The sequence below is a fragment of the Rhipicephalus microplus genome, chromosome X (genome assembly GCF_043290135.1).
Source record: "Rhipicephalus microplus isolate Deutch F79 chromosome X, USDA_Rmic, whole genome shotgun sequence".
Classification (NCBI taxonomy): domain Eukaryota; kingdom Metazoa; phylum Arthropoda; class Arachnida; order Ixodida; family Ixodidae; genus Rhipicephalus; species Rhipicephalus microplus.
In genome coordinates, this window is record NC_134710.1 from 107148539 (window position 1) to 107165085 (window position 16547).

The 16547-nt window shown below is 47.5% G+C and overlaps 1 protein-coding gene across 3 annotated transcripts in view; it reads right to left on the reverse strand.

Moving 5' to 3' along the window:
- Positions 1-613: 613 nt before the first annotated feature.
- Positions 614-16547, reverse strand: part of LOC119176269 (fibroblast growth factor 17) — a 124083-nt gene continuing 108149 nt past the window's right edge. Inside the window, exons 4-7 of one of the 3 annotated variants that reach the window (XR_012886923.1) lie at positions 11512-11612; positions 8619-8973; positions 5442-5699; positions 614-1383 (exon numbers count right to left, since the gene is read on the reverse strand). Coding sequence is in view for 1 of the 3 variants with exons in the window: in XM_037427470.2 (XP_037283367.1) it covers positions 8701-8973; positions 11512-11612 (374 nt within the window). In the remaining 2 variants the exon portion in view is untranslated. Of the gene's footprint in view, positions 1384-5441; positions 5700-6522; positions 8974-11511; positions 11613-16547 lie in introns of those variants that run through there. The other 2 variants (XR_012886924.1, XM_037427470.2) reach the window with 2 other exon arrangements.

Consider the following 16547-nt stretch of genomic DNA (forward strand, 5'->3'; position numbering starts at 1 on the left):
GTCATGAAGTTTGGTGATCTGCGTGCCATCTTGATATTTTTTTTGCATCACTTGGGTTGACGCCACGAATGGACAGCTTTTGTTTGATGAGCCATCTAATACTTTCACCTTAATAAGTATACGTAGTATACCCTGATATAATAGTAGTGCTTAGTGCTGCATTGTTCGACGGTGCTGTACTGAAACGTCTGTCCTTAGCTTGAACAGCAATAGTTAGAACAGTCTAGGAACCAAACTATAGATCATTTTGATGAGAGACAGCTGTCGGAAAAGAAAATTCTGGCACCTTGGCCCATGTTTCGGGCATTCACACCCCACGTGTGGATTAGCCAACAAAGCCTAGCTCGGTTAAGACCCATGTCTTTCTACTTCGTTTATATCTCTTTCTTCTTTTCTTTAATTAGCCTGCCACAAGTGCATTTTCTTTTCACCTGTAGAGAAACACAATTTACAGGCATAACTGAGCGATGATGATTCTTTTTCAGACGCAATGTACGTCCAAGCCACGGTGCTGGAATGACCAAGCCATTCGAATGCCTAATGACAGCGTGGTGGGCCCGACCATCCCGAAGAAGCGAGCCCGTTGAGCTGGCACAAGTGATATGAGGCAATGTGGGCAGATGCACAGATTTATTTCGGAACACATTCAAACATGCAACAGCACATACATTAATATGCAGTCTTACATTGAGACTCATCTGCCACAGACATATCTCTTTTATATGGCACGTTTTCAACATAGGAACTTCATACAAGGTGGAACACAAAATACCTCCGCGCTCGGCGCTAGCAAACCGCAGCGCTATACGATTTTTTTTTTGTTCATCTACGATAGTGTTGCCACTCATACAGTTCAACAGACAACTTCAAAAACACACTTCACTGGTCTAGAGGTATGAATGGCCACACAAGTGCATACACTCGTCATTTCGATTAAAAAAAAAAAGCCGCTTCAAGTGAACCCGAGTTAAAACGTTCAAGAACGTAAGGATCGGGTTACCATTTGTTCACTTTATGTGGACATGTAAACTAGGTAGTTACAGAAAAAAAAAACGGAAAATAACATGGTGATATTTGTATAGTAAAAAACAAACATTGCCATATGTATACATGCACTTGAGTCTCGTGCCAATCGGAATCGTTTCCTCCCTTCGTACGTGTTCGACACGTGGATGTAACCAAATACCCTCACGACCGCAGAGTTTTTTTTTTTTTACTATAGTCGCACACACATGAGGCGGTTACGGAGGTGCAGCACAAAGCATTCAGTGTTTAGATACTGACCATGCAAGCAAAAAAAAAAAAGTAATCATGCGGGTTCTGCAGTCTCCAAGTACACGAATTCCATGGAGGGCACTTGGGGTGGCGCCGCCATCAGTGGTTCTGAGTATGGAAATATCCTAACCTAAATATATCGGTGCAACACGATATTATGCAAACAGAAAACACGGTCGTACATGTGACTCTACGACTTACAAGTCTGATAACTCGGCGCTTGTAGGGCGTCACAAGGTGTATAAATGTTGGAGAGACAGGCCAACTGCTCGATCGGTTTTTCACAATGTTCACAATGGCAGCACCAGAGAATGGAAAAAAAATATGTTGGAATGAGCAATGACTGCGTATCCTCTGGCATCTTTTTTTTTTGTCAGAGCGTCTCATGCACATAAGTTAACAAAGAGCTAGTGCTACTGCAACGCCTACCCCCCGCGTATACCTGCTAGCCTGTTTCCCCGCGCTACACCACATACGGAATCGCATGGCAGCCATTCGGTCGCTGCTTTTGGGGCATTTGCCGCCATGTGCCGCGGAAATATGGCAGTGAACCTACGGACGAATCTGGCAAGGACGCCAAACTTCCAACCAATGTGGTGCTTCCTTCATCCCTGGAAAGAATGAACGAACGAAAGAGAGCGATAGATAGAGAAAGGGAGAGAGACAGAAATCATATTCGGTGGTTTTACGCGCCATAACCTCTATGTCTGAATACGGGCCACGCCGTGGACTGGCGAATAAGTGGGTTCCTGGTGTTATTTTAACTTGCGCAAGACCCCATGTACGAGTACACAAGAGCTTTTTTTTTTCATTTCGTCTTCATAAAAGTACGACCATCTGCACGTTAAAGAACCCCAGGGTGGTCGAAATTTCCAAAGCCCTCCACTACGGCGTCTCTCATAATCATATGGTGGTTTTGGGACGTTAAACCCCACATATCAATCAATAAGTGCAGCCATTATGACCGGGAATCGGACCTTTGACCTTGTGCTTGCAGTAACCTCCATGGCCACTAAAGCGTGCACGACAAGCCCGAAATTTCAGCGTTGAAAATGATCGTTTTGAAGCATAATGCAATGTAAATCTTCTTCTTTCAGTTCAGTAAGAGTGATCAATATTCCCCAGAGGTTTCCACGCTATAATTGTGGGTTTTATTTTGTTAACATTCCGTTACAACAAAAACAATATAAGGATAGAAAAGCTTGCCTATTCCACCACTTCATATTTTTTTTGTTATGAAAAAGTTGGCATAAAGAATCGCGAATGGATTCACTGAGCAAGTGCGAATTATAAGAATCGTTCATTTAGGGAACGTTGAGAAAAATCGCAAAACACTGACATCTCGTACGAGCCTACCTATCCTTCCTCTGAATAAGCGATCCGAATAGTTAATCTGCACACTGAGCAAAGACAACGACAATAATTATGTTGGTGCAAAAACAATGCAGCAAATGCCGGATTAATCATGTAATGTAATCACACTAAACGAGGCCAGCACTTGGTGCAGAACGCATGCCCTCAGTTGCAGACCTCTAATTAGGCAGTGTTAAAATGATATACACGAAATTATATGAGCGTATTATCGCCGTTTTTTTAGTTACGGGCATTTTGAGTCATCAGCGGCGCGCAGACATGAATAGGGGTAAAAAAAAGCTAATTTATTGCCCCCTCTTAGTTCCTAAACGCGCAGGGCGGCTATACGGGGGGCCAAAGTGACGCCATACCGCAAAGGTTCGGGCAAAAGTTGCATTATTTCCTTATGGTCTCTAATGGAAGTCAATATAATCGTTAAAAATACATAAAAATAAAAGAAAACGAAAAAGAGGAATCGGCACCAAACGACCTGCCTATATGTTTTATTGGGCGAAAACTTCGAGGAGAGAAAAATTCTAAAGAAAAAAAAACTAACAAATTTGTGCTGCTTCGAAAAGTACGGAATCACGCCTCTACTTCCCCCTCGCACATACAAACTTCCTTTCTTTCCATCGAAAAAAAAAACTAAAAGCCAAGATAGTGCTCAAGAAAATTTAGACATGTTAATAACAGTTAACTTGAAAACATTTTTACTTTATTTCAATTTGTACGAAGCAAGTTTTGCAGCAAGCTCAAGACGTCTGCATTTAATAAACAGCAGACGACCGGCTGCTGAGTCGTGCTCAACGAAGAGTTAGCTGAAAAAAAAAATCGTTAAAATTCTCTTCGAGGGTGGCATTTTTATTTATACTTTTTCCGTATTATTTCGAAAAAAAAAGGTAATTTATTAAGTTGGTGTCAACGCTGCTGGCAGAGTTCAAACCCTTTCGCGCATGAAAAGTACCGACGCAGCGTTAGAATTAGGGAAAAAAAACAAAAAAAAAGAGCGAATGGTGTGAGATCACATAACTGCACGAAGCAATTTTAGACTCTGGAGCGCCCAGCTTCAGTAAGGAAAAACAGTGCGCATTAACGTATCCGAAAGACGAGAAAAAATATTACAAAAATAATAAAAACAAAAAATAAAACCTACATGTCCAATACAGCAAGTTACGGGTGGCTCGCGCAGAAGAGTGCCTTTCAAGGCGGTCTTGTAAGAAGCTTACAAATGCGCTACTACTCACCAACGGACATTTAACGTGCGGAAAGTCACAATTTGAGACAGCTTGCTGAAATGATTAACGACTGCGGAATGGCGCTATCACGACATCTGCTCGTAGCACGCATAGTATAGGAGTTATCAACCATCGGGCTGGCTCAACGGATAACAACACACGCAGAACGAGGTGCGCGCGCTGTTGTTCGCCTCTCACGTTTATTGACCGGGTGAAAGTTCAAACACGGCGTGCGCGCGCACGCGTAAAATGATTCAGCTTTCAAAGCATCTCGACAAAGTGGCGCTGCTAGCAATCACCGAGTCGAATATGCCTTGCAGCTAAGGTGTTAAGCGATTCAAGGCGCAATGGCTCAGATGCCGCGTGGAAAGTAGCGTATAATGACTGCTGGGGCTCAGCATCTGTGGTGGTTGGCCTCAAACAGCGCCACCGTTGAAGCGTGATATGTGCAACACGGCTGACTGAAAGAGCTACACAACATGGGTATGTTTCTTGTGAGTTTTTCTTGTCACGCGTACAGTTATGAAAAAAAAAGCACAACGCTAAAAAAAAAAAGAATGCTGGAATTTACGTGTCATACCCTCTATTTGATTACAACGGTGACTACCGATTAAATTGACTGCATGATGTTCGATAACGCATGTTTAAAAACTAACTACGTGGTTTTTTTTTTTTTTGCATTTCTCTGTCACTGAAACCACGTGTCCGCCTTAGTATAACAGTGTAATAACGACGAAAAAAAAAAAACCGGTGGAACAGTGGCTTGGGTGCTGCCCCGAAGTTTGTCGGTTCGATCTCGGTTGCGGTGGTCGCTTTTCAATGGAGTCCAAATGCTAAGAGGCCCCTGTACTGTGCGATTTGATTGCACGTTGAAGAACCCCAGATGGTCGAAATTTCAGGAGCCCTCCACTACGACGTCTCATATATATCGTGGTTTTGGGACATAAAACCATAGATATTATTAAAAGCGACCACGAACCGAAGTGACCTACAAGAGCTTAGCAGCATGGTGCCATACTTGCTAAGCGGGTGAAACGTTACGAGCGGAAAGCAATTTAGACGCACCAGATGGCACTTTCCGAGAACAAAATGCCATCCGGAGAATTTCGAAACGTGAAGGTCATAGATAAGGTGCCGGTGGCGTGTTCTTGTGGCGAGGTTGTTTTCGTAGTTTATTATTTTTTTTTATTTCAGCTTTGAAATATCGGAAATAGTGCTGATTTACCGTCAACTTACATTTTGCACGGACACGCTTTCAAGCAGGGCGTATGAACAGCGTGTCAACAGATATGTTCTTACAAAAAACAACAACACTCTTGCATCACGGGTAATTATCCTCTCGCTGAAAATGGCGTGCCTTATATGGTGAATAATAAAAAAAAAGGAAAATATAGAGACTAGCGATCTGGGTTTTCAGTTTTCAGAGTCGTGTTCTTGTTTAGACACGCAGGTACGATGCTGCATTTGCTCATTGTACTCGCAAGAACTTACTCTGCATAAGATAGCAAGAGAACATTTCAGCCAATCCTGACACGGAACATGCACTTGGCGAAACCATCTGACCAATGGCAAACTTACGAACGAGAAGCTTCATGAATCCGGCCTCTGAAGGGCAGCAGCCCTTCAGGAACAGAAGGTCTCGGTGAGGTTTGAGCGGTGACGTCACAAGGACATTCCCGACAGCTCATGCATTTCAATAGCTTGCGCAGGACACGCTTAGAGGAATACAGTTCCTATGCACATGAAACCAAGGTCACACGGAGGGGCCTTCCCAGCTGATGTCAGAGCACGCAGGCCTCCCGTTAACTGAGTTGCCTTATCTGCAAAAAGCATCGGCTGCAAAGAAAGAAAGAAAGAAAGAAAGAAAGAAAGAAAGAAAGAAAGAAAGAAAGAAAGAAAGAAAGAAAGAAAGAAAGAAAGAAAGATGGTAGTAAATTTACGAGAACATGCACTCGGTTTGTTCGTGTAAGCAAGATAGCGGCGCAAGGGCACATCCCACGAGTGCAAACTGAAGCCATCTGGTAAAAACCCCGCGGCGATCAAATAAAATAGCCGCTTTCGTAACCCCAAAGCGCTCCAGAGAAATGAGGAGCAAAATGTGTTCCTTTAGTGCTCGGACCCGCGCGCGCATAAGGGACCAACAGCGAAGAGGCGCCCGGCAGTTTTAATAACGAGCCTATGGTTATGAGTACGATGCGGTCGAACTGGATGGCATATACAGTGACCCGATGAACGCCTTCAGGGCCAACTTTGCCCCACCTCAAGCTACACGTGAATCTTGATTTCGAGTGCAACAGCTGCAAGAGATGTGGCGTTGACGATCCTGTGATTCCACAAAGTGCGACGTTTTTTGTTATAGGAAATAATGCGTTCTGATGCCGCATCGATTAGTAATGACAAAACGTGATGATGGCTTTCTTGCTGCGAATGGTTCGAAAAAGTTGATTGCATAACTGGAAAATGACGAAAAAGCTGCAATATATATATATATATATATATATATATATATATATATATATATATATATATATATATATATATATGTACTCAAGTCAAAGCCAATTAAAAGCTGCACTATTAATGCAGGACAGTGTGTATTCTCGTAAACGAAACGAGCTAGACGAGTTAACGATTAAATATTGAGATGTGGACGCCGCTGTCAGTTTTTACTACATTTTTTTTTCTTCCCTTCCAGTGATGGTCGCGTGCACAACTGAGACAAGCTTAAGAACGAGATGTAATGTATAGCATAAAACATGTTATTCATTGCAAGCAATAAGATTTGAAAATGAATTTTGCTACAGCGATTGGAGTAACATTGGTAAAATGAACAAGTCTAATACACGATTTCCATGAACGAACCAAACTCAAGGTTGGCGACGTATATAGGAATGGCAAAACGAATGTCAGAGACGCGCCTAGCCGCCAAAAACAGTAAACATATGACTTTGATTTCATAAAAAATACCAAAAAATAATACGCAGAAATAAAGGGCGGCATACAATGGAAACAGCAACGCTTATAAGAGAGAGAGAAAGAAATGCAACGTGCTCAGACACAACAATGACAACCTAAAGAAAAAGCCAGCAGAAGGCTGCGGCAGTATGTCTCTTCTTTCACATACATTTTCTTTTTACAATGTACTCGAAATAAATACTGCGTATGTGTACATATATACAATTCATTAGTATTCTGAAAAAAAAAAAAGCACCTGAGGTGAAGGGAATGATTGACACCAGCGCGCACGCGGCAACCTGAAAAAAAAACCCATTGCCGAAAAAAAAAAAACACGGTAAAATAAAAGAGCAAACACAATTGGTCGTGAGTTGCGCCAAGCAGAACTAAGCCCCCCCAAACGAGGACGACATGGGGGAGGCGAGAAATCCATGGCGACGATTGGTCACGCGATGAGCGTCTCCTGTTAAAAATTTTACACGCACGCGTAAAAGAGTGTTTTAGCAAGCTACGGAAACAGGTTACGGAAAGGCGGTTAACACGAAAACGGCTGACAAATGCGCATGCGCGACCATTGTACGCGCACACGGAAACAAACCGTTTCGTATTTCCGTAACGTGTTTCATAGCTTGCTAAAACTCACTAATAACGGTATCCACACTTCGTCTCCAAACGCTTTTCGAGACCCAATCACAGTCGTGCAGTGCACACACATTGTCGGTGACCAATCCTGAAAATGGCGCGTAGAGCGATTCTCGCTTCAAACAAAGTTTTCTCGAGTATACCGAGAGCAAAAAAATGAAGTGTAACCCACGTGAATTCAAGCTCTTATAACGAGCAGAGATGAGTTTGGGTGGAGGAGGCGCGTGTATTGAAAATTGTGCTCTTGACAACGTGTAATCGGTGCCGTGTTTGTAAACGACGACAACTTCACGTTACGCAATAAAAAAAGAAAATCAAGTGGTACCATACTATCTTTTTCTTCTAATTGTGCAGAACGACATTCACTAAAACAATAAATAAAAATAGGAGTACGCTTGCACCTAGCATTAGGAAGCGAGAAGGGAGGAGGCTTTGCGCTCGCACGAAGTTGTCGGCCGTGCCAGGAACTCGCGATTATCAGGCGAAATTTTTTTGTTGTTGCTTTCCTTTACTGTGGTTTTTCTGCGTTCCGTATTCGCGGTGTATGTATAAGGGGCTGTATGAAAGTGCTGCGACGCGTTCGCTCTCTTTGGTGATGAAGCGACGTCCGAGGAGTGCCAGCGTCCTGCAGCGACCAGTGCACCTGTTTGGGAAAGGGGAACTTCGCCGCTACGCGCGGCATTATACGATGAAACACGCACAGCACGGGAATTTCGCGGGCGCGACTGGTAACGCGAAGAGTACACCTCGCGTTCATCTGCGGGCAAATCGCTCGCAGAGAGTGGTGGCCCGGCCCTAAACCCGTCGTGCGAGCACGTACACAACACGGAGTGATCGGGGGGAGGGGGGGGGGACGCGCATGAGATGAGAAGATGATGCCCACTCATTCCTCGTACGCGCACGACATTCCTACTTGTATAACAGCGTGGCGGGTCACATCAACTAGGCCAAGGGAGAACGCAGTTTCGTCCAGAGAGGCCGAGTGACCACGCCGCTCGCGGGATTACGTGCAGGTGCGGGGAACGCAGCAGACACACAGCGCGCGCTTAATTCATCAGCGCCGTTATAATAAAGGAAAAAAATGCTAGTGTAAACAACAAAACAATCAGACTCAACACGCAAGGACCATTGGAGACTGACGGAGGGATGCGTATGTACAGGTTGATGATGGCTTTGTCCGAGTTCAGGCCGGAGAGAGCGGCGTGGACCAGAAGGGGAACCGTGGCGCGGCCTGGTGGCGTCAGCTCTTGTTGGTGCTGGTGTCGTTCAACACCTTGAGCCACTCAGCCTGGGACACGTTGGCGAAGGGCGACCGCGGGATGTCCTCGTTCCCGCGCTTGAGGAACATGAATTGGAACCACCTGTGCGGGGGCACCTTGCGGCCCCGCACCGGCTTGCCCTTGCTGTTGAAGCCGATGTACCAGTTGCCGTTGTACACCGACTGGAAGGTGGAGTAGTTGTCTCGCATGATCTCGCGGAACTCGCACAGGCCTTTGCGCCGGCTCATCCGCCTCTGCGCAAAGAAAGGAAGAGGCGATACACGCGCGTCACTATAGAGACTCGAAAAGCGTTGCCACGGCTGCGGGGTTGCACTTATCGCGATACTGAACGCGGCCAAACGCATCGTTATCCGAATGCAATGCGAGCGATCGCGAAACGCCGAAATTCGGAGCGAAATATAATATGGCCGGCATTACGGCGCAATCTCTCTCGCTAGGAGGCGCCGTTCCAAGGCCACGGAAGTGCTTACTTGCGACGCCGCACACGTATCGCTTGTAACTCGAATTGCAAAGTCGATGCACTTTCTCTTTCTAAAGAGATCGAAACGGGTCGAGGCACAGTTCGGAGGCTACAAGGTATGCGTGAATTCGAAGGCGTTCATGCAAGTGCCAGTAATTGGACTTCCCCGGCGGGATTTTTCTGTTCGCGTTATCGGGTGAAAAGGAGCGTGAAGGAGAAAAAAAAAAAATGGAGTGGTATTAATGCATCCGAAGTTTGAAAAAAAAAAATGATCTCCGCTGCATCTATGCTATAGGTGCACGCGAAACACGACCGAGTGCGCGAAAAAAAAAAAAAAAAGAAACCCGAAGGCGAGAGGTGATCGCAGAAGGCACCCTGCCATGATGACCGAAGAGAAAGCAAGAAACAAAAAAAAAAAAAAAGCGAGCAGGATATTGGCAAAGAGGGATGATTCTCATCGCGGCGGACATGCGTGAGCAGCGACGGAGAAAACGCGGATGCGAAGCGCGAAACTGCCTCAAATAGCGCCGCATTTATCTTTAAGGCCGGAGCGCGCACGTCACGTGAGGCTGCTAACCACAGTGAAGCCGCTGCGCAAGGGCCACGAATCGGGCGGTGGTTTCCGCAGCCGGGTGCGCTTGTGTTTACTTGGCTGTCCAGCCGATATCGCGCGGTACTAGCCGCGGCGCCAAATAAGCGGCCAACCAAACTCAATCTGCGGCACGGAACTCCCAGGGTTCAGGGTGGGCCTCCGAAGAAGGGAAGGGCAACGAAACGGAGATGCATAAAAAAGCGCAGGACGTATAATATTCTTGCGAGGAGAAGGAAATGTTGTCGAAACACGCGGGGTTCGAAAAGTGGGGAGGCAAAAGATGCCGAGGAGCACTTTTTTTTTTTTAACCTCTGTGATGCTAGAAAAGTCGAGCGCTCAGCGAAAACAAATGATCTTCGCACGGGGATCATGTTCGCGGTGCAACATTTAAGATGAGAAGAAACAAAACACGCGTACTGGGTATAAGCGATTTATATGATCTGCGTTACGATTAACGACCAATATATTTTGTTGCGGCTAAACGTGCTCTTAAAACCAGCGAGGTGACGATATGGGGCGTTCTGTTGCTTATCCAGCTCTTGATAACATCGTAAAAAAAATGCAAGACGATACAGATAAGGCCACGCCGAGGGGGGTTCCTGCCTCTGCGACTCGCGCATGCTTATTCTCTCCGAAAAAGTAGCCCTATTGACGTTTAATGGGTCGCGCGGATACTCGCTCGGTTATATGCTTTAGCGTGGCGCCGCGTCTGGTGCCTTGGAAACGTCATCTCGGTCTTTTGTCTAATAATGACATTCTTGCACGTATGGACATCTCTATTGTGAGGAAGATTAAAAGCGTTTAATGACAGCTTGCAAGTGGGGCCTTTCGAGGATTTATGTCCATTGCACTGAATCTTTGACGGCGGAAAAACGCTCGTGGTTGAAATGATTGCGAAAATTCCCAATATGAACTCTCTGTAGAGCTTTACTGCGTTAAGTGTGGCACCACCCAGTCCACAGGTACCCTAACACAGTTAAGCCAGCCGACAGAATACAAGGCGGTTACAGCTGCCATATGAGCAAGCTGTGTAAGCGGCAAATAAATACTTGTGAAGTAATGCGCGTTCAAGTCAAAAGGAAGGAATGCCCTTGCTCGCGACGGAGTGCTGACCGGGAAACGTGCCACCCATGAGTACAGCTCGGCGCGGTGGAGTGACACGCAAGAGTAACGGCCAACTTTCCAAGAAGCCCACGTGACCGACACTCCCCTGCGTGCGTACCCCACCGGAACCAGGCTCAAAGCGCAGCTACCGAGGAAATCTGCGGGTCCTGGGCGGCCATTACGGACAGCTACCGTGGAACTCGTTCGGCGCGCACGCACTCGGGTGGCCCTAACGAAGACGTCGTCCCCTTCGATTTCGCAAATTGCCGCCTGTTGGCCGGCCGTTCGTTTTCCAACAATGAGCTCACGATTGGCGCCCCCATGCGTTGGCCATTTCTGGCGGCGGAAACGCGCTGCCTCCTCGCCATGGGATACGGGAAAAAAAGATGCGGCAGTAAATCTAGCGGCGTGCAATTTCTTCCGCTCGCCGTGGTGACGAAGCCGACGTCGTTTGTTACGGCGTAAGTGGCGCCCAGCGCTCGAGTTCCTTGGGGGCCGGCCAGCAGGGTTGACCCAGGGCAAGTATTTAGCCTAATAGCGGCGCCTTAATGAGCCCTAATAAAGGGGGCGGGCTCGGCGAGATGTCTTAATAGAGCCCCGAGTGACAGGTCTTACCTTGTTGACGAGCCTGCCGCCCTTGTTGAAACACAGGAAGGTGCTGTTGGAGCCAATGGTGAGCTCGGAACCCATGCCGACCGACGACAGCACCAGTTTGCCTGCACAAGAGAAGGGACAGCAGACGTTGGCCGGTGGACGCCGCAATTTCTGCAGCGGGCAATTACGAACCGGCTGCCACTTTGATTCCGAGAGGGCCCACAGGAGCCCTGGCTCCGCGCCCGTTTAAATATACCTATGTACTCGCGAGAATTCCTAATCGGCCTTGGCTGCACCAAAGCGCAGTGTGATACAAGCGTAGATGCCATCTGCATGACGGTTGCTGCGACGCTCGCATGCTGAGGCCACACGCAAATCGGCTACCCATGCGCGGTAGCACGCCATGTTTCATTAATAAATGCACCTCCATTATACATGGAAGAATATTATTGACGCCGTACATGGAAGAAAAACACGTGCTACAGATATGCGCCCGGTTCGGCCAAACGAGGCAAAGTACCCATCATGCGATTGAGCTAGCTGCAGATTGGGAAATCCTTCAAGCTCCATCAGAGTGACTGCACTCACTCGTGAACGTCGCTATTTCAGCGCTGCTTGCGCAATCGCTCCGAAAAAAAAATTCCAGTGCTTGAGCCTCGTCGCAAGAACTGGTGAGGTGAAAAAGCGGACGTATACGTTGGTGTAACCAGGAAATCACAAGGATGGAACCAGGCGTGCTGCGCAAACAGACCCGACGAAAGGCAAACAGCTCGTGCGCATTGGCGCTTGTTTTTGTCAAGTTGGGTGTTCACGCTCCATATTATCTTCGGCTGTGTTTTTTGTGAACGTCGGTGAGAAAGCAGACACGGCCGTGTTTTCCCGAGCATGAAGCAACTGCCTTAGCGATTGGCTTGTTTCCGAGTTCCTCTACAGGCGTGTGCTTCCAAGACTTTCTGCGGCACTGCCTGTTATTTTCTCCAGTAAACCAAGTCTATACGCCTCAGATACGTAATTGCGGGCTAAGAGCGATAGCAATACCAAATCTAGTTTTCGATTCGGTCATGCGCTGGCATGAACACCACCACTATTGTTGACACTATAGCACTAATTGTAGCATTGTATTAATGTAAATCGCCTTGCTTTTCTTGCCGCCCCACCACGGTGGTCTAGTGGTCATGGCTCTCGACTGCTAACCCGGAGGCCACGGGGTCGAACCCCGGCTGTGGCGGCTGCATTTTCAATGGAGGCGAAAATGTTCAAGGCCCGTTTACTTGGACTCAGGTGCACGTTAGACCCCCCCCCCCCCTTCCCCCAGTTGGGCGAAATTTTCTGAACTTTCTACTACGGCATCTTTCATAATCATAGTGATTTTCATACGTTAAACCACATATATTATTATTAATATTATGTTTCTCTTGCCGGATGTGATCAAATAGGTGCGAGTGACTGCCACACAATTGGGAATGTTATGAAAGGGCGGTCGGGCAGGCACTAAACAGTAAAGAAAAACGAATTTACAGCTACAAAACACCATCTCACGCATAAAGCCCTATATGTGAACATGAACACGCACAGACATTCCATACAGTAACCTGGCACAGGGTCTATGGCGTTCTTCTGCTAGAAATACGAAGGCGCGTTTCGGTGCGTGGCCAAAAGAGTAGTCGTGACAGAGTCAATACCCCCGTTTCGGTGGTCTAGTGGCTAAGGTACTCGACTGCTGACCCGCAGATCACGGGATCGAATCCGGGCTGCGGCAGCTGCTTTTTCGGCAGAGGCGGAAATGCGGCAGCCCCGTGGGCTCAGATTCGGGTGTACGTTAAAGAACCCCAGGTGGTCGAAATTTCCGGAGCCCTCCACTATGGCGTCTCTCATAATCGAATGGTGGTTTCGGGACGGTAAACCTCCTATATCAATCGACAGAATCAATAAGTAAACCAGGGGGCTGAGTACACGAATTTCAGAAACGCCACATGCATGGCGCTAACCGGAAATTTCTCGTGGACCGCTGGTGGAACTGAGGTCCTTGAGTCAAAATACAGGAGCCCAAGTTCTTGAGGCCACTCGCACATCTGTCTCACAAGAACGCGCAGGGCGACCGACACACCTATACTATATAGCAGTGGCTGAAAGGAGAAAGGCCCGCAACCAAACGCCATTACGACTGCATGCAGCGGGCACGTGCGTGGAAGCGAGGGAGATATGCTGACGGCAGTAATACGGGCGCTAATCTCGTTTAACAGCCCCGCTCGGCTGAGTATGCATAGTGAATCGAGTGCGTCTCTGGAGGGCAGCCACAAATTAAGTTTCTCAACGGCGAGACACAGTTGTGCGCTCCAAATGCAACGAGGCCTGCTCGATCGCAAGTGTCATGCAGTCTGTAACAGACTTCTGGTGAGGCCCCGCCGATCTTACGGCGATATGCGGCACACTCGCAGGCTTCCACATAACAGTTAGGACTGCGATGCCTGAAAGGAGCGTAAGTGCTACGTTTCAAATTATTTCGCAGGCCGGTCGACCCGTGCGGGGTTGCAGAGGTGGTGATGTTTGAGTGAGACTGACGTACTCACAGAGCAGACACGGAGATTTCATAAAAATCAAACAAGCATTTAAACACAAGAAAGGCAGTGGCAGGAGTTAACCAAAAACAAACTAAGAGGAGGCAACAAGAATACGATGAAAGGAACAGCTACAAAACAAAATATATATGCACAAAAAACATTACAAGTACAAATATACACAACGCAGTACGTTAATAAAGTGACAAAGTGATGGAAATAAAAAGACGCAAAAAGAAAGGATTACGAAAAGATCGTGCTTCTGAATTTCTACGTGCGACACAGTGGACACAGCAACAATTGATTAAAATCGGGAGATAATAAATTGGTTGAAAAAAATCACAATAGAAAGTTCCATATGGAGCAGTCCAGCTCGTGGTTCACGTAAGGGAGTCGACGAGGGGCCGCTGATGGTCTCGCTAGCTTTGGCAGACAACGAGGGTGCCCGGTGTTGCAGCCGTCTCAATACGTCGCGCAGGACACTCTATGCTCGCCGCCTATGCGAGACTCGCAACGCAGACGACTGCGCTTCTCGCTAGTTGAACGTCAACTGCAGTCAAATTCTCTTCGGGGCGTACGCACTTTTCCCATAAACATACGTGCCCCCTTCGCTGCGGGTGTAGGAAAGACGCGATGGCGGAGTCGTTAGTTTCCGGAAGTTTTTCCTAATACAAGGCGAAGGGGAGCGCGGGCGAGAAATATGCCAGATGCTTGTGACACAGTCGCAAGCGACTTTTCCCAATGTCATCGTTTGGAAACGGTGGAAGCTCGACACGTCGCAAGGAACAAGGTGGCATTCACAGCGGGTGTTATAAATCCATATATGGCCCGACGGCGGGCTCATAACTACAACGCGCAACAAACAGCACACACGAGGAGCTACAAATAACGGGTTATCACCGCGGGCCCAGACATCGCGCCAATAAACAACTTGAAACATACAACCGCAGTCAGGTTCTTGTCGCCGATACGACATTTTGCATGCTTTGGCGGGCATCAAAAAGTAGAAATGCGGTTTGTAGGTCAGAGTCGCAGCGTGCAAGTTCAAGTGCATCCATTCCTCTTCTATATCTCCGCCAAGGCAGTATCTATATCTACGAGGGGGGCGAAGACGTAACAAAAGATTTGCGAGAGATTAAGCATTTCGCGTGTTCGGCTTCAACAGGCAAGCTGTCGCTGGCAGCGGCTCTGAAGACCGAGTAGCGTATATAGCACGCGCGCCGTATTAATACTGTCTTAGGCGCCACTTTTTGTTTCACGCGCACAGCCTGCTGAAGGCGGCACAGGAGCTACGTGCACCGCCTTACTAAACGCCTTCTTCAGCGCTGACAAGCTTGATTGAGATGATAGGTTTTAAAGAGAGGGCCAAATAAAATAGGCTTTCTCGTAAGGACATTGATAAAGCACCGGGAAAGAACGATTATTCACGCCTGGCGTTGCGGGCCGTTGTCTAAGCTTGTCTTACAGTTCCTGGTGCACGCTACAAAAAATTAAAAAAAAAGTACCTCTATGTATACATACCTAATATAGGTGGCCAATGACGAAGGTCAGATATGGAGCCTGCCGTGACGGTTTGCTTTGCCAAACACACCGCCATATAAAAAAACACACAAAATAAACCTCGCGTAAACCAACGCTGCTGCTATGCCTGATTCCGGAGCCTTACAGGCTCCTGTCTGGCCACATCGGGTGATACGAACACCAGCGTGCGCGAGGGGCCTTACCTTGGTCGCCGCGAATAGGTCAAGGGCGGCGCGGGGCTAGCGACGGCCGCGAATATTTGACAGATAGGTCCTCTAAATTACGAGCTAGATATGTTTACAGTGCGCTCATTCATTTTTGCGCGTGAGTGATACCGCTTGCACAGCTGAGTCCATCGATATGCGTTCTTAGTTTAACGCTCGTTGTGTTCACAGAGAACACGCGCGCGCGCACTGTTTCAAATAGAGAAGCAAAAGGCAAGCGCCTTTTTTTTTGTTCCAGCAGCGGGAGATTGTGCATATTCTTTCCATACGAAGCTGTTACCCCTCGCGCAGCAGAAAGCTTTTTTTTTAAAGAATAAATCAAGCATAGTGACTTTTTGTTGTCGATCTAGGGGTCGGAGGGCCTCAACGAGGGGAAGACTCGTCTGGAAGCTGGCACGATCTTCGAGAATGGCGAGGCAGCTGTGCCGGCTTGTAGTGTATACTCGTACGCGGTTGTTGCCCAGAGGTACTCCTCAGCGCCAATTTCGCGTAGCAGCGTGCACTTGGTGGGGTAATGCGCTCGCTTTAAACTGCGCGCAAGGTCAGCGCGACCTCGACAGACTGCGCACTATACCAAAACAGCCCTTTTTTTTCTTTCTCGTTTAACGCACACAACGAAGAGGCGGAGAGGGTTTATTTTACTTTAAATCCCCGGATGGAGCAAGGCTTGCATTCGAAACACGAGTGCCACGCGTCTGCCGAACTTCCTGCGCGAATAGAGCGCTCCGCGCACACCTTTGACACGGCCAGAGCT